General features: G+C 52.7%; 1 protein-coding gene and 1 long non-coding RNA gene across 2 annotated transcripts; one reads left to right on the top strand and one right to left on the bottom strand.

Annotated features, from left to right (window-relative positions):
* On the top strand, positions 1-18,081 carry PIGR (polymeric immunoglobulin receptor). The gene is made up of 11 exons (XM_069544528.1): positions 1-207; positions 7,228-7,321; positions 8,418-8,762; positions 9,509-10,162; positions 11,322-11,654; positions 12,600-12,923; positions 14,142-14,307; positions 14,686-14,807; positions 15,443-15,574; positions 15,698-15,756; positions 16,787-18,081. Exons 2-11 carry the CDS (start codon positions 7,279-7,281, stop codon positions 16,883-16,885), a joined length of 2,277 nt encoding a protein of 758 aa, XP_069400629.1. The 5' UTR covers positions 1-207; positions 7,228-7,278; the 3' UTR covers positions 16,886-18,081.
* LOC138415973 (uncharacterized) lies at positions 5,717-9,412 on the bottom strand. The gene is made up of 2 exons (XR_011247468.1): positions 9,159-9,412; positions 5,717-7,633 (listed from the first exon to the last, which is right to left on the bottom strand). It is a non-coding gene; the product is annotated as an uncharacterized lncRNA (long non-coding RNA).
* Positions 18,082-20,767: the final 2,686 nt, after the last annotated feature.

The following is a 20,767-nucleotide window of genomic DNA, read 5'->3' as shown; positions in this document are numbered from 1 at the left end:
TCTGTGGGAGTCACGTGCCGCTGGCCAGCCGCCATGCCCATGGGAGAGTGTCCCTTTAAGAGCCCAGGTGCGGGTCGAGCACGACACAGTTTCGGTTTTGGCAGCAGCATCCAGCGTCCCGTCGGAGGCTTCCAGAAAAGCCAGGGCTGCGGGCTGGTCAGCAAGCGGTGCTCCCGAAGCTGACGGGATAGGAGGAAGGAGCCCAAAGTAAGTGGGGCTGCTCTGGGGTCCCCGAAAGGATGCCATCTGGGAAGGGCCCTCTGCACGCACAACCCCAGTCCCCAAAGAAGGGGATGAGGGGAACGTGGCCACCGCCCGCGTGCCCAAGCGTGTCGTGGGGGAGCTGATGGGCACAAGCCCAGGTGCATCCCAGAGAGACAAAGTGAGGCCCAGGGGTGAACGCTCAGCAGGTGGGAAGAAGGGATGTCTGGTCTTGGCACATGGCACTCTGCTCAAAACTTGGTCTCTGAGTTCCCTCCTAATTCCTCCATAATTTAACTGTGACCTTAGGCAAGTCACCTAATTAATTGCTCTCTCAGCCTCTGTTTCCTAATGTGCAAAATGGGCATAAAAATGAGGCCGATCATTAATGGTTGATGTGAGATTCAAATGAAAAAAGATGTGTGAAATCGCTTTGAAAACTCTAGAGCGAAATAACAGTTGTTTTGGTGTTTTCCAATTCAGTTCAGTTATTCCAGGACTATTGAGCACCAGACCAACCCAGATAGGATAATGCCTATGCAGGTCCTGGTACAAGGCGGGTACCCTTCTCGTCCTTGAAGATTTCTCCTTTCAGCTTCCTGGTGGAGGCACACGCAGTCCATTTTTCTGGGTTTCGAAGACACCCTGAGATCCTTTCCAACTTCCACCCCACTTTGCTCTCACAGATCCCTGCCACCCCAAGGAATAGTGTGCATCACCGTTTCATCCTGTACCTGCGAAGCTGGGAAAGATGAAGTCCTTCCCAGGAAAGGGAGTTAGGCGGGCAGAGCCCCCTGCCAGGTGCAGGCAGAGCCCCCTGCCAGGCGCGGGCAGCATTCTTCACTCCTCAGGCTCCTGTTGCCTCTGCAGCCAGGAGACCTCAGACACCAGCTCTCTTATCCTGACAGTGCCCCAGGCCAGCCAGGGGACCCTCAGCACAAGCGCAGCTGCTCTGCCAGCTGCATCGCTCACCAGCCCCACTGCATGCCACTGCCCCAGGTCACCTACGCGGCCGGCGCTGTTTCGCACCCCAGCCTTCGCTGGCACTCTCCCCTTCACTAGGGGAATTACAAGCCCCTGAACATCTGGAGTTGGGGTGTGTCAATTCGTGGGTTAGTGCAGAAGGTGGCTGTCTATGCTCAGAGCCGGTTTTGAAACTCTCCATCCATCATCCCTCGCCCTGCCCTTGGGTGTGGTGATGTGGCCGACAAGGCAACGAACCAGGAGCCAGGAGAGCAGCTGGCTCTGTTGTCTCTGCCTGTCTCTTAGAGCCTCTGGACTCTATGGCTTTATTTTACAAACAGCGTAATAGCAGCAGCTTCCAGGTAGAAAACACGCTTTTCCTTGGCTTTCTCAGCTTCATCTTCTTCCCACCTGAAACAAACCCAGTGCGAGGCGGGGTAGGAGTCATAAACCTGTGTCACAGTTGAGGAAACTGAGGCTGTGAATTAATGTGAGTGGCATAAGGCCACCCAGCAGGTATAAATGACAACATTTGGATACAGTCATTTTGGTATGGTCATGGGGATATTTTGACATCACCTAAAAAAACATGATACACAACTTTTTAAAAAGTAGCACACTCGTGTGCTCAGCAGAGACCCCCGCACCTACGTCTTGCCCCCTCTCTGGGTGAGCGGGGGCTGGGGTCCCAAAGACCCTGGCATTGACACAGTGTGATGGACTGGAAAGAAGTTTTGGAGGCCTTGTGTCCGGTTATAGGAAACAAATGTAACCTGCCGTACATATGGTAAGTGCTGAATAAATAGCAGCCATTATTAATTTTCAGGAAGAAATTCTGTTGGCACCTACCCCCTGAGTTCAAACACAGTCTTTTCCCAGGAACCACCTTTCCTGCGAAAAGCAGAGAGGAGAGAACTGGACTAAGTTCTCCTCTAAGACTGGATTTCCTGCTCCTGCCCCTTCTGACTGCTTCCTCTCCACTTTAAGACCCTCTGCTGGATAGCACAGTAACCAAAACCTTGTATGCTTGATCGAGAGTGCCTGAATCTGAGCCCCATCCCAGTCACTTACCTGCTGTGTGACTTTGGGCAAGCGTCTTACTTCTCTGGATCGCCACTGTCTCATTTGTGAAATGAGTTTACCCATTGTACCCTACCTCCCAGGGTAACTGTGAGGACTAAATGAGTTAACACATGTAAAGCGCCTGAAAGTGACTCCATTGTGCCAGCTAAAGTCAGGATCCCTCACTTGTAACCTAGTCCCTGGCACACATCTGCTCTTTCCGGCGTGATAGTCCAATCTGAACAGTTCACCCCCAGTCTTCGAAGGATGCTCAGCAAACAGATGTCTGTTCTCTCACTCTGAGACAGGAAAAAGAGAAGACTGTGTTGATTTTAAAGAGGATGTGGGGAAAGAACTGTTATTTTTAAGCCAGATACCCTACTTAAGACTTTACATATGTCGCCTCATTTAATCCTTATGGTGACTCACTAGACTAGATGCAATTGTCTCCAGTTTACAGATGAACAGTGGGGCTCATTGGATTTAAATAGTCTGCCCCAAATCACGCAATCCTCAAGTGAGAGAGCCAACAGCCGACCTGAGGAGTCCCTATGCTGCGCTACTCTCTAAGTGCACAGCACTCGTGAGAGTCAAGCTCATAAGCCCCTCAGCCTCCTGTGCTAACAAGTAATTGCAGCCTCTTACAGTGGAAGAGCACTTTACACTATAGGGAGTGCCTCTATATGTATTAACCATCGTCCCCCATCCCAGGGTAGCCCCTCAACTAGACGAGTCAGGGGCGACAATACCCATTTTACAGATGGGAGAGTTGAGCCAGCACATTTTGCCCAAGTGGGAGAGCTCTTCTGGTAGCCTATGACAGAGCAGAACTCAGGACCTCTGAGTCTCTTCCACTCTCCCTCGAGCTACTGTCCCGTGAGCACCCAGAACAAAGAAGGCATTGGGCAAAGTGAGAGAAATCAGCCCTGACTTTGTCCTTCTCAGAGAGGGAATGAGGCCATAACCATTCCCAATCTGATCGGTCTTTTCTGAACAGCTGGTCTTGTTCAGAACAGCCAGGCACTCCCCGGAGAGCAAGGCCTCCTGGAGATGGGGAGATGGATCTCAGTCGGCCCTGCCTTCCAGGAGCTTGCCATCTGGTAGAGTGGGTGAGATAAACACCCACAGACCGAGCTAGGACGGGATAGAGTCAGCAACAGGGCTTCCCAGTCTCTGTTGAAAGGCCATCTGAAAATCTACAAGCCTTATTCCCAGAGCTTCGTGAAGCCTGGATTCCATGCATTGAATTTCTGCTGAAGTTTTACATGCCTACTTTTGACAGGGATGGGGCCAGAAAGTCTTGAATCTTCCTAGCTCATACCTTCTTTGGAACCTGTGGCTTCTCTCTCCATCTCCCTGCTCTCTGGAGCTTCAGTGCCTTTTCTCCAACATTGCCTGTGCTTGAGGATCCTCACATATTCCAAGGCTTACGTAAACTATATAACCTCCCTTACAACCCTGCCTGTCATTACAAGCCTGAGGCCCTCCAAACTCCATGGACTGCGCTCCCACCCCTAGCAGCGCCGTAGTTTCCAGGCTCACCCTCGTGTGCGCTCGGCCTCTGCATCCACAGGAGAAGAGAGTGATAGGTCCACACGGACTTGAGCAGCGCCTCTCCTGGCCATCAGTCCAGGCCAAGGAGAGCCCCTGCCCCAGCCAGGCTAGCTGCGCCCTGCTTCTCTGAGCCCCAAGCTCCCTGCTGCCCCAAGTTCACACTCACAGGAAGTCAGAAACTGCCAACGTGGATTCAAGCCCCCCATGGTGCCTGCTCTCTCTTCCCTCCAAAGCCCTGAGGACCGTGAGAGCCTTAACTGTCCCTCTGCTGTGAGCCAAGCCAGTGACAAGCCCAGAGCTACTGAAGGCCAAGCCAGGCCCTGGTCCAGAAGACCCTCTCCCTCTGATAGAGAAGGAAGCCTGGAATGAGACGAACAAGCATGTGACTCTCAACCACGAGAGCTAAAGATCAGCCACTCCGACTGAAGGCAAGCTAGCCAGAGTAATCTTATAAGACGGTAGACTCTGTTCTTCAGCAGGGCCTATACCTAGCCCCAACCTGCAATTGTGCAGACATATATTGTGAATATATGAGGGGCAGTACCTTGGTAAAATGAGAATGATCTAGAATATCCCAGCCTGACTACTGAAAATACAACTCCTATTTTAAGAGCCAGGAAAGGTGCCTTCACGCATGATATACTAGCCTACGTATATCTGGGAGAATAGGTCCCTCTGAGCATCCAAGGAGTGATAATAGGGTACCAATTTGATCCCATTCTGTTATAAGTCTTGGGGCCAGAATCTCTCCAACCCTTAGATTTCCTCTCTGCCCAGGAAGGTATTCTCTATCCCTCGGGTTGCTGTGATGGTGGATAAAGGTCACAAAGCAAAGAAGGTAGCAGAGCATTCTGTGCCCAGTAAATAATATGCTCTCTCTTTCCTTCCTAAAGCAAATCCTTCGAATCCAGCTCCAAGCCCCATGGAACTGGGGCCTCCCTGACACCCAAATCTCCCAGGTTTGGGAACAAATATGGTTTTAAGACTTTGAGAGGAAGGGATTTCTAATGATTTGCAAAGCCCAGGGTCTTTCAGCTGAGAGCAGAGAAACTGCGCTTTAAGTGAAGTTTTGAGCAGAGACTTCCTGCTCCTGAGGACGTGGGGGTGTGGGGAGAGGCCAGTCTAAGCGGGGACTGGACTATGCGCTTCCTACCAAGGTCAGCTTCCACAAAACTTGCCCTCTAGCTCTGCATGCCTGGTGATCTCATCCCTGGTGGAAGGTTATGCAAAGGGTAACTGGGCACATGTGAGCATCCTCCCCTACATGGACCTTCACTGCTAGCCAAGCATGTCACAAATGAGAGGCGCCTGGGGAGGAAGTCAGGACCACTGCTTTGGAAAATGTGGCCCCTGCCTGCAGCAAGCCAGGGCAAGTGGCTGTTACCAGTCCAGACTAGGAACTGTCTCCTCCAACTCAGCCTATGGGAAGACCCACTGCAGTCCAGAGAAATATCAGGAAGTTTGCTGATGTCAGGGGAGAACAGAGGTGAGAACCAGAGATCCCCTATTAGTTGGGGCTCCTTAAAGCAGATGGCACGGTGTCCTCCCACCGGCCACTGCACCCCAGCCCAGTGCAAATGGCAGGTGGTGGGACTCTGCAGTGAGCCCATCCCAAGGAGAGGAGAGAGACTTCCCAGCCCTCTGACCCCTGCTCCCACCTGGGAGTCAGTCCCACGTCCACCCGGGTAGTCCTGCAGCCAGCTTCGTCCTGAGCACATCTGAGCTGGAGCTGACGCTGGCATTTGGCAAAGGCTGCACGCCAGAGGTTAATCATTGGCCTGGTATGAAAAGTCCAGGGCAATTAACCGGAATCAAGAGAGGCTCAAGCTGCCACCCGACACCCATATTTGTCCCTACCTCCCCAAACCCGCTCCCCCAACTCTTCCGAAGAACTGGATAAACAGAATACCTTTATCTCCACGAGGAAATAAAGAGGTGCTTTGCTGGGAAATTCCCTCACAGAAAAGAAGGAACCCAGATAAACAGCTTTATTGCCTTTGGCTCAAGCTAGCGAAGGGTGTCTCTGGGAGCAGGAGCAAGGCCAAGGCAGGAAGGGGGGCCTGGGAGATGGGTGCCCGTGCTCCCTGCTGCCTCGAGCCTCCTTATCTTTATAGGTGCTCATCACTGCCCAGAACGTGTTAACACACCTTTCTCCTTTCCCCCTCTCAACGTCAAGTCTGCTCCAAAACTGAAAGCCTGGCAAGGCCCATGGGAGAGTGGGGACTCCCTCTTCACCTCCATCCTCCTCTAGGCTGCGGTCAGGGTCCAGAGGACAGCAGGGGTCAGGCCGGGCCCTGGGGCTCTCAACCTTCTCCAGCCCTGGGCTGTGTCCCCAGAAGTGACAAGGTCCACACGTGCGACACCCCCTGAGTGGCCTCACCTCGAATTTTTCATCTTTGTCCGTTAGCCTCACCAAGCAGGAGGTGGTCACGCCTACATGTTTAACCCTGATCCCATAACGGAGGCTCTGGGAAATCCTGGGCATGTCACTCAGCATCTCACGATCTTGATTTTTCTTATCCAGGAAGTGGTTGTAATTGTATCTGTCCTGTCTCATTTAAAGGGAACTTCTAGAGCTCCAGTGAAGTGGTGTAAATGACAATGTTTGAAAAGCAAAGAGCGCTCCACAGATAACAAGAATAAGCACGAAGGATAAGCACCTCACTCAGTTTGAGATGGAATACGGGCAGTGAGACAGACTCAGAGCCTGGACTCTGGGGGTCAGATAAAGCAGGGTTCAGTCTTCCCCACCACCTCCACCCCCACCCTACCGATCCCCACATTTAATCCCTGTGTGGCCTTGAGGAAAGCCCTTAACCTTTAAGCTTTCATTTCCTCCTACGTCAAGTGTAGATAAGGGTGCCCGCCTCCTAGGAGTGATAGCAAGCTTAAATGAGATACTGGAGGAGCGTTGTTTCACGGGTACGTCATGAAACGAGCTGCGCGGACCGTTGGCAGTGGCTGTGACCGCGCTGCCTCTGTGCACCTCTATTTACTCGCGTGACAGGCCATAAATTGTGCCAGCCCCCTCCACCTCCCAGGGATGCAGGGAGGGCAGCTGGAGCAGAGAGGTGGAGACACTTCTTGGTAATAACCAATGATCTGGGGAGCTGTTTCTGCGATCTTAAGGTCTTGCCCAGAACGGTGCCTACCCCCAACCCCATGCGGGTGGGGAAACAGAGGAAATGACGCGTGTGTGTCCCTATCCCAAAGGAACTAGCAACTTAGCTGAGAAGACGAAAGTCTACCTATCCCTGCTGAAGAACAAAAGGCACTGTGGGACGACGGGACTTTGAGCTGTGATGGGAAAGGTGGGGCCATTCACTCTTTGCCAGGTTTTATGTCCGTTACTGGAGACGCAGAATCGAACAGGTATTACAGGGGCCAGAAGCTCAGCTAGTCTTGGACGACAAAGGCGTTTCATCCCCTCCTGCCGCTGTCTTTCAGCAACCTCGCAGGACGGTGGCTGGCGGCAGAGACCCACGGGAGCCCCCAGCGATGTCGCGCCTGTTCCTCGCCTGCCTGCTGGCCGTCTTCCCAGGTGCGTCAGCCAGGCCCCGGCCCGCTCCATCCTAGTCCCCTGGGGCCCAGGGATAATGTCCAGGCAAGGCTGGCACCCCCTCGGGGAGCGACCGCAGATGCTGCAAGGAGGATGGGTGAGCCAGCGCCGGCGCGTCAGGGCTAGAAATGGCACGCTCTCACGTGTGGCCAAGGGTCTTCACTGGGAACAAGGAAAACGAGACCTTGACTTTAAACCCAGCCTCACTCTTGAGTTGCTTTGGGGTTTGGGAGAAATGACTTATATTTGTGCCTGTTGACATTTTTACCTGGAAAAAAAAAAGAAGAAAAGAATCTACAAAATAGTTTAGAAATATAGGGAAATAGCAGATACAAATGAGACAATGCAGCACTCCACAAGGATGGTTTTAAACATATGTATATATAATACACATATATATAGTATATGTATGCTGCTGCTAAGTCGCTTCAGTCGTGTCCGACCCTGTACAACTCCATAGACAGCAGCCCACCAGGCTCCCCCGTCCCTGGGATTCTCCAGGCAAGAACACTGGAGTGGGTTGCCATTTCCGTCTCCAATGCATAAAAGTGAAAAGTGAAAGTGAAGTCGCTCAGTCGTGTCCGACTCTTAGCGATCCCATGGACTGCAGCCCACCAGGCTCCTCTGTCCATGGGATTTTCCAGGCAAGAGTACTGGAGTGGGGTGCCATTGCCTTCTCCGATAGTATATATATAAATGTACATAAATATATACTATATAAATATATATAATTATATATTATATATATAATATGTAAATATATTATACCTATTTAAATATATATAAATATGTATATATGCAAGAAATATTATAAATATATGTATACAAGCAAGGAGATCACTAAGTTTGCCATTTGTTTTCTTAATGTGCTTATCATTAATGAATTATGATTAAAATCTTAGAATTGCTTAATAATTGTGCAATGTAGCAATTGCCTAGCTGCAGCACCTGGTAACTAACCTACAGAAGACACATGTCTCAGGAGGAAAAGTTCATGACCTCAGCATGGACTGTCTAGACCCCCTCAGGAGGCTTTCCCTCCGGCAGCCTCAGAAAGCCCCTGTCTCTGCCCCCACAGCGGTCTCCATGAAGAGTCCCATCTTCGGTCCCGAAGAGGTGACCAGTGTGGAAGGCCGCTCAGTGTCCATCACGTGCTACTACCCGGCCACCTCCGTCAACCGGCACACACGCAAGTACTGGTGCCGGCAGGGAGCCAAGGGCCGCTGCACGACCCTCATCTCCTCAGAGGGCTACGTCTCCGATGACTATGTGGGCAGAGCCAACCTCACCAACTTCCCGGAGAGTGGCACGTTCGTGGTGGACATCAGCCATCTCACCCGGAACGACTCAGGGCGCTACAAGTGTGGCCTGGGCATTAGCAGCCGTGGCCTTAACTTCGATGTGAGCCTGGAGGTCAGCCAAGGTAAGGGCTCAGGCTCCTTAGATTTCTGGGGAGAGCGAGAGGGAAGAAGGATTTCCTGAAAGGGCAGGGTGTCCTGGCATGGGGAAGGCTGTGTGTCCATCCAGAGCCTTCCATTTGCACAGTAGAAGGTGGGAATGAGACAGATGGGACCTACTTGGATATGGGGAGGGCGGATGGGCCTCTCTAGGTCTTAAGGGCCTGACACAGTTCTGGTTTTACTGAAGCTCTAGCTTAGAAGAGCGTGAGGAGAACAAGTTCTCTCCTCATATTTGTTGCAGGTGGGACCAGAGGTCCAGGAGCAGGGGGAGATTCGTAGGCATCCTTAAGCTCTGCTGTTAGAGCACCCTTCACATCAAGACCTCGGCCAGCAGACTTCTTTTTACATGTATCTCTTACCTGATCTCCAGTAGTCCCTCGGAAGTCTCTGCGTAAATTAAATGATCAGTTCTTGTCCAAAGACCATAAGATTGGGTGTAACAAATGACACGGGCCCAAGTATCGAGAGGGAACAGAGCAGGGAAAGATGAGTGCCAGCTTGGGAAGGCTTCCTGGAGGGGGCAGCAGAAAAGCTGGGCTTTGGAAGACAGATTCTGATGCTGTCTCTCCGGGAAAGAGGGCCCTCCGGGTGATAAGCGTACCCAGCCCTCATCAGAAACATTAAGGAAGTGAACCGTGTGGAAGGCAGCTCAGCATCCTATGATGCAAGAAAGAAAACCACAACTTGTTCCCCACCCTTCACCCTGCAGATCCTGCACAGGCAAGTGATGCCCACATCTACCCTGTAGACGTGGGCAGGACCGTGACCATCAACTGCCCCTTCACGAGTGCGAATTCTCAGAAGAGAAAGTCCTTGTGCAAGAAGACAGGCCAGGACTGTTTCCTAATCATCGACTCCACCGGGTATGTGAGCAGCAGCTATACCGGCAGAATACGTCTCAATATCGCGGGTACCAACACATTAATGTTCAGCGTTGTCATCAACCGAGTCCCACTCAGCGATTCTGGGATGTACGTCTGCCAGGCTGGGGACGATGCTAAAGCCGATAAGAGCAACGTTTACCTCCAGGTGCTGGAGCCCGAGCCTGAGCTGGTTTACAGAGACTTGAGGAGCTCGGTGACCTTTGACTGTTCCCTGGGCCCCGAGGTGGCAGATACAGCCAAATTTCTGTGCCAGCAGAAGAATGGGGAAGCTTGCAATGTGGTCATCAACACCTTGGGGAAGAAGGCTCAGGACTTCCAGGGCAGGATCCTGTTCCTGCCCAAGGACAACGGCGTCTTCAGTGTGCACATTGCCAGCCTGAGGAAAGAGGACGCGGGGCGCTACGTGTGCGGGGCCCAGCCTGAGGGTCAGCCCAAGGAAGGCTGGCCTGTGCAGGCCTGGGAACTCTTCGTCAATGAAGGTGAGACCTGAGAGGCAGAAAGGGGAGAGATGGGCAGTCTGCAGGTGAGAGCCCCGCTCGGCCCCTCTGGGTCTATCTGACAGCTTCTGTCCGTTGACCGTATCTGCTCACTGACGCGCCCTGGACCAGATGCTCTGGGGGCAGCACGAGAGTCCCAAGGCTGTGCACGATGGCCTCTGCCTTGTGCAATCTCTTAAATCTTCCTCTCTGTTACCAAAGGCCTTTGATGGCCGCCCCTGATCCTTAGGAATGAGGGGAGTGAAGATCCCGACTGTCTGGGTTTCAGAGAGCCGTGGGAGGCACTCTACGTGGAGTCTCCCTGACCCCGGAGCAGGATGGCAGCTCATCCATCGCATTCCGGTGGAAGAAGCCTTGGCTTGTGTTGGTCTCATAGCTTTCCCAAGTCAACGCCCCGGCTTCTAAAATCTCCCCTCCAACATCTCAGGGCTACTTGTTATTCAGCGTGATCTGGTTGAATCCCTGCCCCTTCCCACCCTGCGAGCACTCTGTAGTGAGTTACTATCTTGAGAAACTGAACCAGTACTTGAAGTTCGTGGTCACTACGCTTGAGGCTTTCCCGTAAGGGGCTCCCATTCCCTGTCCTTCTTTCTCCTTCCAGCTCAGTCCTCACCACCTCCCTCATCTTCTTCGGTCACCTGGGACTCTCCCAGAGCCTCAGCCTTAGTTTCTTGAAGATAGACCCTGCTTCTCTTGGACGTGGCCTTTGTGGCCCTCAATAATTAAATTTATCTGTGCTACATAGTATATATTTTAAATCAAACTGTTCTAAATATATTTTCTTAATTTGGAGAAAAAAACCCACCTGGCCATCTTGTGGGACGAGCTAATAATAAAAAGATAAAAACTACCCAGAGGGAGATTTTATAAGAAGCCCAAGGCGAAAGGCTGATGGTCACTCTTTAAATGGCTTCTGTTCTCTGCTCAGAATAAGGTTAGGAAGGAGTAGTGGGGGAGGTCCCTGGAGATGGGGAGAAGGCTCCTGCACCAGGCTCCGTGACATTCGGAAAGGCTCTTTCACTTTCTGAGGTTGGTAAGGGGATTGCTCTACACCTCACTCTCCACCCTGGCTGAGCCCACCGGGAGGAGGCTGCCCAGCCCATGCTGAGTTCTCCCATCCCATCTTTGTCTGTGCTTCCAGAGACGGCAATCCCCGCAAGCCCCTCCGTGGTGAAAGGTGTGAAGGGAGGCTCTGTGACCGTATCTTGCCCCTACAACCCGAAGGATGCCAACAGCGCGAAGTACTGGTGTCGCTGGGAAGAGACTCAAAACGGCCGCTGCCCACGGCTGGTGCAGAGCAAGGGGCTGGTGAAGGAGCAGTACAAGGGCAGGCTGGCGCTGCTCGCCGAGCCGGGCAACGGCACCTACACCGTCATCCTCAACCAGCTTACGGACCAGGACGCCGGCTTCTACTGGTGCGTGACCGACGGCGACACGAGCTGGACGTCCACAGTGCAGCTCAAGGTTGTCGAAGGTAAGAGTTGAACTTGGGCAAGAGGGAAGGGAGGCAGCTCCGGGACCCCTCCAGTCAACCACAGCATCACCCCCAGCCACTCTGCCTCCCGCCTCCCCTGCCTCCAAGCTGCTGGAGAGAGCCCACCCGTTCATCCCATAACCAGCACCCTTCCCCCACCTGTTCATACCAGCAACAAACACCCTTTCCTGCCCCCACGCTCTTCAAACCACCACACATAGCAACTCCTGTGATCAAGAGCATCAGCTTCTTTGACAGTCTGTATGGCATCAGCTGAAGCAGAGTTCAGTTCTTTGTACTGAGTCATTGCTGTTGTTCAGTTGCTAAGTCACGTCCAGTTCATTGTGACCCCATGGACTACTGCACACCAGGCTTCCCTGTCCATCAGCAACTCCAGGAGCTTGCTCAAACTCATGTCCATTGAGACAATGATGCCAACCAACCATCTCATCCTGTGTCGTCCCCTTCTCCTCCTGCCCTCAATCTTTCCCAACATCAGGGTCTTTTCCAATGAGTCAGCTCTTTGCATCAGGTGGCCAAAGTACTGGAGCTTCAGCTTTAGCATCAGTCCTTCCAATGAGTATTCAGAGTTGACTTCCTTTAGGATTGACTGGTTTCATCTTGCTGTCTAAAGGACTCTCAAGAGTCTTCTCCAGCACCATAGTACTGAGTCCAAGAGAACAGATAACGGCAAGGAAACACATAGAAGCCCTTGGCAAGGCCCGTGGTCTGTGATAGACTGGAATGACTCATGGTGGTCACCAATGATCTATTACATGGTCACATAATTGTAAGTGCTTTTTGTTCAGTACAGTGTATTTATTTAGCATGCAGTCCAAAAAGGAACCAGACTGTGGACAGAGCACCCCCGCCCCGGCCCCCAGTCACATGCCTGCAGCATCACCAGGGCCAACCTCTGCACCTGTTTCTCCCTCCCTGCTCCAGGAGAACCAAGCCTCAAGGCACCCAAGAACGTCACGGCTTGGCTGGGAGAGGCCTTCAAGCTCTCCTGCCACTTCCCCTGCAAGTTCTACTCCTTTGAAAAGTACTGGTGTAAGTGGAGCAACGAAGGCTGCAGCCCCCTGCCCACCCAGAACGACGGCCCCAGCCAGGCCTTCGTGAGCTGCGACCAGAACAGCCAGATCGTCTCCCTGAACCTGGACACGGTCACCAAGGAGGACGAAGGCTGGTACTGGTGTGGAGTGAAGGAGGGCCCCCGATATGGGGAGACAGCGGCTGTCTACGTGGCGGTGGAGAGCAGGGCGAAGGGTGAGTCTCCAAGGGCCAGGCCCACATGCCCCAGGGGACTCCAGAGAAAACTGCCTAAGAACATCTCCATCAAGCGTGGCCCCAGGTTTGACTGTGAGAGGCAGGGGCCAGGGGAGGCCTTATGCCCCTTTCTGGTCTCATTTGTCCTTCCAAAAAGGGCATCCCAAACAAACATACAAACTCATCAAAAATAGTCATTTGTCAATTAACCTCAGTCTCAGGACAAATCCCATAGTCACCCTTTCAGGCCACCATGAAGCCCATTCTATACGGAGAGGTCTTCTACATGTAGACATGTCCAAGTCACTGTTAACCATACTCTGCCAAAATCGGCTCCAGAGAGCCAGATAACCTTCATGCACAAGGTCTGGTAAGGAAAATTCAGGCAATCTCTTCCAGTAAGGCTGCATTTCAAACCACTTCTAAAAATATCCCATGAAATGTCTTATCCCTAATGAGGGGGTATTTTTGTGTGGAGGCATGCTGAGTGGTTAAGTCGTGTTCAACTCTGTGACCCCATGGACGGTTGCCCGCCAGGCTCCTCTGTCCACGGGATTCTCCAGGAAAGAATACAGAGTGGGTTGTCATGCCCTCCTCCAGGGGATCTTCCCAACGCAGGGATCGAACTTGGATCTCTTATGTCTTCTGCACTGGCAGGCGGGTTCTTTACTTTTAGCGCCACCTGGGAAGCAGGCACCAGAGATCAGGGATTGAACAGGTGGCAGGCAGATTCTTTACCATTGAGCCACCAGGGAAGCCCAAGGGGTATGTTTAGCGCCTCTAGAAATGAGGTTATGGCAGCTTCCAGCTGTCCGGCTCACTGAGGGACCCCTCGCCAAGCTGCCCCCGACTCTTGGCAACCCCACGGACTGTAGCCCACCAGGCTCCTCCGTCCATGGGATTTTCCAGGCAAGAACCCTGGAGTAGGTTGCCATTTCACTGTAGTCAAGAGGCCCTGGGCCAACCCTGTGAAGACTCTCCCAGTCAGCCCTTGTGCACAGCTGGATCTAAGCCCACAGCCTTACAATGGAAGCAAAGTCGGTATGAATAGGACAGAGGTTGTCTGTGACAGGCTGGAGAAGAGCGTAGCTCCCCTGCTTCTACTGTTCTCTGAGACCCTGTCCGAAAAGGCATGAGATCTCCCCACAACCCTAGGATTCCTAATGAAGCCCCGCTCCGCAGACTCCCTAAATTCAAGCCCCTCTCTGCTCTCCCCAGGGTCCCAAGACGCCAAGCAAGTGAACGCTGCCCCTGCGGGGGCGGCAATAGAGTCAAGGGCTGGGGAGATCCAGAACAAAGCCCTTCTGGACCCCAGGCTTTTTGTAGAGGAAATCGCCGTGAAGGACGCTGCTGGTGGGCCCGGAGCACCCGCAGATCCCGGCCGGTGAGGAGGGGTCTGGGGACCCCCACCTGGAGAACATTCAAGAGGCCAAGGACCTGGGGCTGGGTCACCAGGTCCCAGGAAGTGAGCCTGTCTGCCTCTTGACAGTGGGTGCACCCATGCCGCCTTGGCCTGTGGTCTCTGCCCTTCTCCTGAGGCCAGGGAGCGGTCCTCCATTCAGCTCCATCTCCCAGTCCTGGGATGCAGGGAAGACCCAGTACTCACTTTTGTCCTGTCTGGGAGGGCTTCTTAGAAGGACGGAGCTTGGGGTACTGTATCCGGAGGAGGGAGTGGATAAATCTGGTTGGCTGGAGCCAACCTGCCAGCCCCTCCTGGGACCCGCAGTGTCCCCTTCAGGGACTAAGTTAACCCTTCCCCCAGACCTGCAGGACACAGCGGGAGCTCCAAAGTGCTGGTCTCCACCCTGGTGCCCCTGGCCCTGATCCTGGCCGCAGGGGTCGTGGCGATCGGGGTGCTCCGAGCTCGGCACAGGAAGAATGTCGGTGAGTCCCAGGGCGCTGCCTGCCTGCCGCCTGCAGCCTCCAGCCCTCAGTCCTGGCCCCGCAGCCCTGAGGGGACTGCCAGGGTCCATCCCCTCTCATCCGCTCGGAGGAAGGGTCCGGGCAAAGTGAGGCAGGGAATGATCAATGCACACATGCCCGAAACTTCCATTCGGTGCTGCCGTCCAAATGCCGTCTCTGGAAGTGCATCTTCAGTCGCTAGCGGGTCTAAGCTCACAGGGAGGGGCTCCGGGAAGAGGAGGGCAGGGTCCCGGAAACCTGGGCTTCCAGGCTGCGTGTGAGGACCAGTCAGCTGGGTGGCGCTGGGCGTCCCCTTCATACCTCTGGTGTCCATACGGCTCAAGACAGAGATGAGGATAATCACCTAAAAGGGCTGGTGAGAGGGCAAAACAAGATCCTGTGCCCTGGAAGGTCCCAGAGTGATGAGCAGAGGCCAGGGGCTGCTGGGTCTAGGTTGTCTGTGGACAGGGCCTGGCAGGGAGGCTTGGGTCATTTTCATTCTGGGTCCTCATCAGAGACAGCCGTCAGAGACCCTGTCCCGCTCCAGCCCTCCTGCAGGGATCCCTCGGGGACCTTCCGCCCCCAGCCCTGCACCAACCCCCCTCTCTCCCCAACAGACCGGATTTCAATCAGGAGCTACCGGACAGATATCAGCATGTCGGACTTTGAGAACTCCAGAGATTTTGAAGGACGCGACAACATGGGAGCCTCTCCAGAGGCCCAAGAGACGTCTCTCGGAGGGAAGGACGGTACGCCCCTCCCTGGAGGACTGCCCAGGCCCCGGGGGACAAGCATGAGCCCCAGCTCTGCCTCTGGAGTGGGAATGGGGGGCCAGGGAGGGCTGATCCCCCCCTCTCCTGCTCTTCACACAGAGTTTGCCACTGCTACCGAGGACACCGTGGAGAGCAAAGAACCCAAGAAGGCAAAGAGGGTGAGGGCAAGGAGGGAGAAGAGGGCATCGCGTGAGGGTGATAAGGAAAGGCAGTAAGGCCTGCAGTTAGACACCGGGAGAAGTCGTCTCCAATGGGGGCTGGTGCCAGGACAGGGAAGGGGTGCATCTGCCTGGCTCCAGGGTTGATGTGGCTGAAATCCAGGCAGGAGGTGAGCTGCACTGATGAGCTATCAACAGGAGGAGGGAGGGAGGTGGTGCAGGGGCGTGGGGAGGGGACTGGGGGGGTTGGTGAGGACAGTGACTGCATTAAAGATTCTGCCCATGGAGGGGCAGGCCAAATGGCACTCCCTGGGGATCAGGGAGGCGCTCTTCCCGGGCCGTGGGACTCACAGACTTAGCTCAGCACCCTCGCTGGAGGATTTTTGGGGACTGGCGTTTTTGCTGGGCCTGGAAGACTTTTGCTCACAGGGGGCCCCTTCCCACCCCAACTAAGATCCATGTCAGTTGAAATCCTACCTACCCTCAGGTCGCAGGTTACCCTCTCCTTGTGTTTCCCTGATCCCGAGGCACTAATGCTTACTATCACTGATGCTTATTATCACATCCACACCCCCTGGCCATAGTAAAGACCCCAGCATCTGGAACAGTGAGGGGAACATGTCAGTCCGGGAGACAGCGGTCCCCTCCAGGCTGGTGGTGTGCCTCTGAGCTGGTAGAGGAAGAAGCTGTGAACCTCTGTGGCTAATGCCAGCCTGGGTCACCTTGGCCACGGCTGTGGGCAGGGCTTCCGGGGACGGGCTCGGGGCCACAGAGATGGTTCTGCTCCACGTGTTGGAAGGAGGTAGTGAGACCGAGGGCGGTATTTTTAGAAGCTGCAGCTTTCCGTTTCTCATGATCAGTCCCTCTAGGTGAGCATGGCGGCTGGGATGAAGCAGGTGGGTGGACACAGGCTTGAGCTGCTTATGACAAGATCGTGAATATAGGACCCTTAGCACGTCCCCTCCCCTCAACCCCCACTGTCCCAGAGCCGCGGCCTCCAACACTGACTCCTCTCCTGTCACCCCCCCAGTCGTCCAAGGAGGAAGCTGACGAGGCCTTCACCACCTTCCTCCTCCAGGCCAAAAACCTGGCCTCCACCACAACCCAGGACGGCCCAACAGAAGCCTAGATGGAGCCCTGGGCGCCCCTTCCCTCCGCACGTGGCAATCACGCTCCGAATCACGCTGATCCTCAGGGCCCTCAGCTCGGGGGGCTCCGCTGCCTGCACCCACACCCCGCCTAGGCATCTCCTACCTGTCCTCAGAGGGTGTGCTGGCCCCTTCTTGGTGGCATCCAAGCCTGGCTTACTTGTTCCTATTGGGGGTGAGGTGATACAAGGAGTTCCCACCTGCAGCTTATTCGAACGAGAAAACTAAAGGTGTGGAGGAGAATTAAGATCGCAGAGGGGCCTCTCAGAAAGAAAAGGGACCGGATGGGTGGGGAGACAACCGCAGAAGGGGGGCCGTTCAGCACTCCCCTGTCCCCTCATTTGGGGACGTCAGTGGAACTCTCCCTTCCACCCCATCTCTGCACCTCTCCATCCCCACTCCATCTTCTCTTCTTCTTTCCCTCATTAAAAATGTGCATTTCGTTACTCACTAGATTCCAGGTGCTCTGCTAGGCACTGGGAGAGACAGGCCGCAATCCCAGCCAGCAGCCTTCTGGAAACATCACGGGGCCCCTGGAGGCCACAGCTTCTCTTCATGGGCACACTCACTGACATCTCATCAGGTTTCCTCACCTCTGCCTCCACTGGGAGAAATCATAAAAGGCCTGCAGCCCTGAGGCCTTAGGGATTATGCAACACGGGCAACCACACAAGCCACCATCAACACATTCTTACCATTTTACAGGTGAGAAAGCTGAGGTCCTAAGAGGTGAAGAGGGTTGCTCACAGGCAGCAAGTGAGATGTACTAATGTCAAAGCTAGATTTGACACCAGCTGTCTCTAAGGAGGGCCTCTGCTCTCCAGATGAGACAGAATGCCATAGGAAGGAGAAGAAAAATGCAAACAAGACTGGCCTTTCACAGGCCCCACTTCAGGGAAGATACCCTTCCCTGTCTGTCACTCACAGAGACCTAATAGGATAAGTGAATGGTCAAACACTCAAAATCCCCGAATTTGAAGAGTTCTGAGTGGAAAGGGAGAAAAAAGGGGGAATTTGATGGTGCCAGGGATGGGCTGATCGCCAAAGAACTAAGGTTTAAGTTTTTTTTTTTTTTCCCTTCTAAGCTCTGCACTTCAACTAGCGTCTATGAGCTGGCACTTGCTAACAAATCAAAAATGTAAATTAATTAATAATTAAAGACCATGATTTCCTTCAAGGAGGCTCAGACTGCATTTGTCCCCATACCGTCTGTTCCCCAGGCAACCCTTTCAGAGAAGTTTGCTCTTTTAGGTGCCCCAGGACGCAAGTCTAAACCAGCTTTCCCCTACCTCCAGCGCTGGGCTGAGAGAGGCTAGCAAGTGGCCTGCAAGCGGGACCAAGGTTATCTTCAACAAAAGGATAGTTTGGGGTCTATACCAGTGGTCAAGACCCCAAAGCTCTGTGTTATAGAAGATAATTAAGACTGAAAGCTGGTGTTACCAGCAGTCCTCTTAGACATTAAAAAATATCTTGGTGTGGCATCCGTGGAACACTTGACCTTAAATCTCATACCTCCCTGGGTTTTCCGCTAAGATCAAGAGGCTGTTAATCAAAACTCAGGTAACCAAATGAATAAACTCCCTCCACAGACCATCACCTAGAGGCCAGCCAGATGATATGTGTTGGGCTTTAGAACAGTTGACCCAAAGTCTCTTGGGGGGCAAAGATTAGATAAAGGATCCCCTTGTTGCCTAAGGACATTCCAAGGTTTTGGTGCTAAACCTTGTCGTATCCTGCAAGCACTCACATCACCACTAGACTCTTTCTTAGGGTGTCTGTGTGTGGAAAGTTTTCTGTGGGAGAGAGTTCCTCCTGACCTTCTACCCCACCTGATGTGGGGCAGAACCTGGTCCTGAACATAACGTTTTCCATGCTATGTGCTTCCCCAGTCAGATCTCAGCATTTCGGGAGGATTAAAACTGCACGATGTGTCATAAGCTATCACACAGCTATCCTGTTTTACCCTCAGGAAGCTGATCTCTGACCCACCAGAGAGTCATGTCTGGGGCAGAGAACTAAGATACAACTTCTGTGTTAATGTGATAACCTGCACACCAGTGCTGAGCTCAGGCAGCCTATCCCGGTCCCTAAAATCAAAAGCCAAGAAACGTCCCTAAAGCTGCAATCTTCTCTTGTTCTAAACTGGCACTGCCAATAGGCAACAACAACTTTAGTACTGTGTCCTGCCCCCAACCCACCTGCTCCTTCTATGAAGACGGAAGCTGGTCTATGGCCTCAACGGGACCGCTAATAAGTTACCAAAAATCACCAGATTGCAGGGGAGGTTGGATGGGATATTAATTTCCTAGGGCTACTCTAGGAAGTGCCATGAACTGGGTGGCTAAAAACAACTGTAATTTATTTCTTCACCGTTCAGGAGTCTAGAAGTCTGACATCTAGGTGTCAGTGGGGTTAGTTCCTTCTGAGGGCTCTGAAGGAGAATCTGCTCATGTCTCTCTCCTGGTTTCTGGTGGTTGCCAGCAATCCTTGGCTTGTAGCGGCATCTCTCCACTCTCTCCCTCCATCATCACCTGGCCTTCTCCCTGTGTGTTCCTCTGCCTTCACATACCTTCTTACAAGGACATCAGTTATTGGACTGAGAGCCCACTGGAATCTGGCTTGACCTCATTCTAGTGAATTACATCTGTAAAATTCCTGTTTTTAAATATTTAAGGTCATATTCTGAGTTTCCAGATGGACATGAATTTTGGAGGCACACTAGACAGCCCAATACAGGGGAAAAACAATCAACTGTGGGACTGATGATGATAAACCATAAAACCACAGTGTCCAGCAACCACTCAGAGAACTACTTCAGTATTTCTGATGGCAAGAGAATCTTCCTCAGGTTCTTGAATCATCTTGAATTTTTTCTTTTAAAAACTCAATTATATAATAATGATTATGCATTACAAAGTCCTAATAGTGGTTGCTGCTGTTGCTAAGTTGCTTCAGTCGTGTCCGACTCTGTGCACCCCATAGACGGCAGCCCACCAGGCTCCCCCGTCCCTGGGACTCTCCAGGCAAGAACACTGGAGTGGGTTGCCATTTCCTTCTCCAATGCATGAAAGTGAAAAGTGAAAGTGAAGTCGCTCAGTCGTGTCTGACTCTTAGCGACCCCATGGACTGCAGCCCACCAGGCTCCTCCGTCCACAGGGATTCTCCAGGCGAGAGGACTGGAGTGTGTTGCCATGCCCTCCTCCAGGGAATCTTCTCAACCCAGGGATCGAACCCAGGTTTCCCTCATTGCAGGCAGATTCTTTACCTACTAAGCCACCAGGGAGGCCAGAAAAGACTGGCGTGGGTAGCCTATCCCTTCTCCAGGGGATCTTCCTAACCCAGGAATAGAACCGGGGTCTCCTGCATTGCCGTTTCATTCTTTACCAGCTGAGCTACCAGGGAAGCCCAAAACTATATATATATATATATATGTATGTATGTATGTATATGTGTGTGTGTGTGTATAGCTAGTATTTATTAATATTAGCACTATATATATACATATACATATATATATAGCTTTACAACTTAGCTATAGATAGTGGCTATATAATTTAATAGATAGATAGGTAGATAAAATTTGTCCAAGTCTTTCCCAAAACTCAGAACAGGGCATCTCTCCTAAGACAGCAGAGAGGACCTGCATGATGCAGTCTGTGAAGCTGGTCCCCAAGGCAGAGAAACAGGTAGAGTTCCCCTGTCCCCACACTTCTGTGAAATAATTCTGCTATGGAGCCTGTACAGTAAAATAATGAATCATCTCAGAAAGACTACATATCTAAGTACACTGGCATACTGAGAGAGAAGACGTAAGACTGAGACCAACGACCCCCATCTAGCCAGGAAGCTGAAGCCAGAAGGGA

This window comes from Ovis canadensis, chromosome 12, assembly GCF_042477335.2.
Source record: "Ovis canadensis isolate MfBH-ARS-UI-01 breed Bighorn chromosome 12, ARS-UI_OviCan_v2, whole genome shotgun sequence".
Taxonomy (NCBI): Eukaryota; Metazoa; Chordata; class Mammalia; order Artiodactyla; family Bovidae; genus Ovis; species Ovis canadensis.
This window is presented reverse-complemented; position numbering and strand designations above follow the sequence as displayed.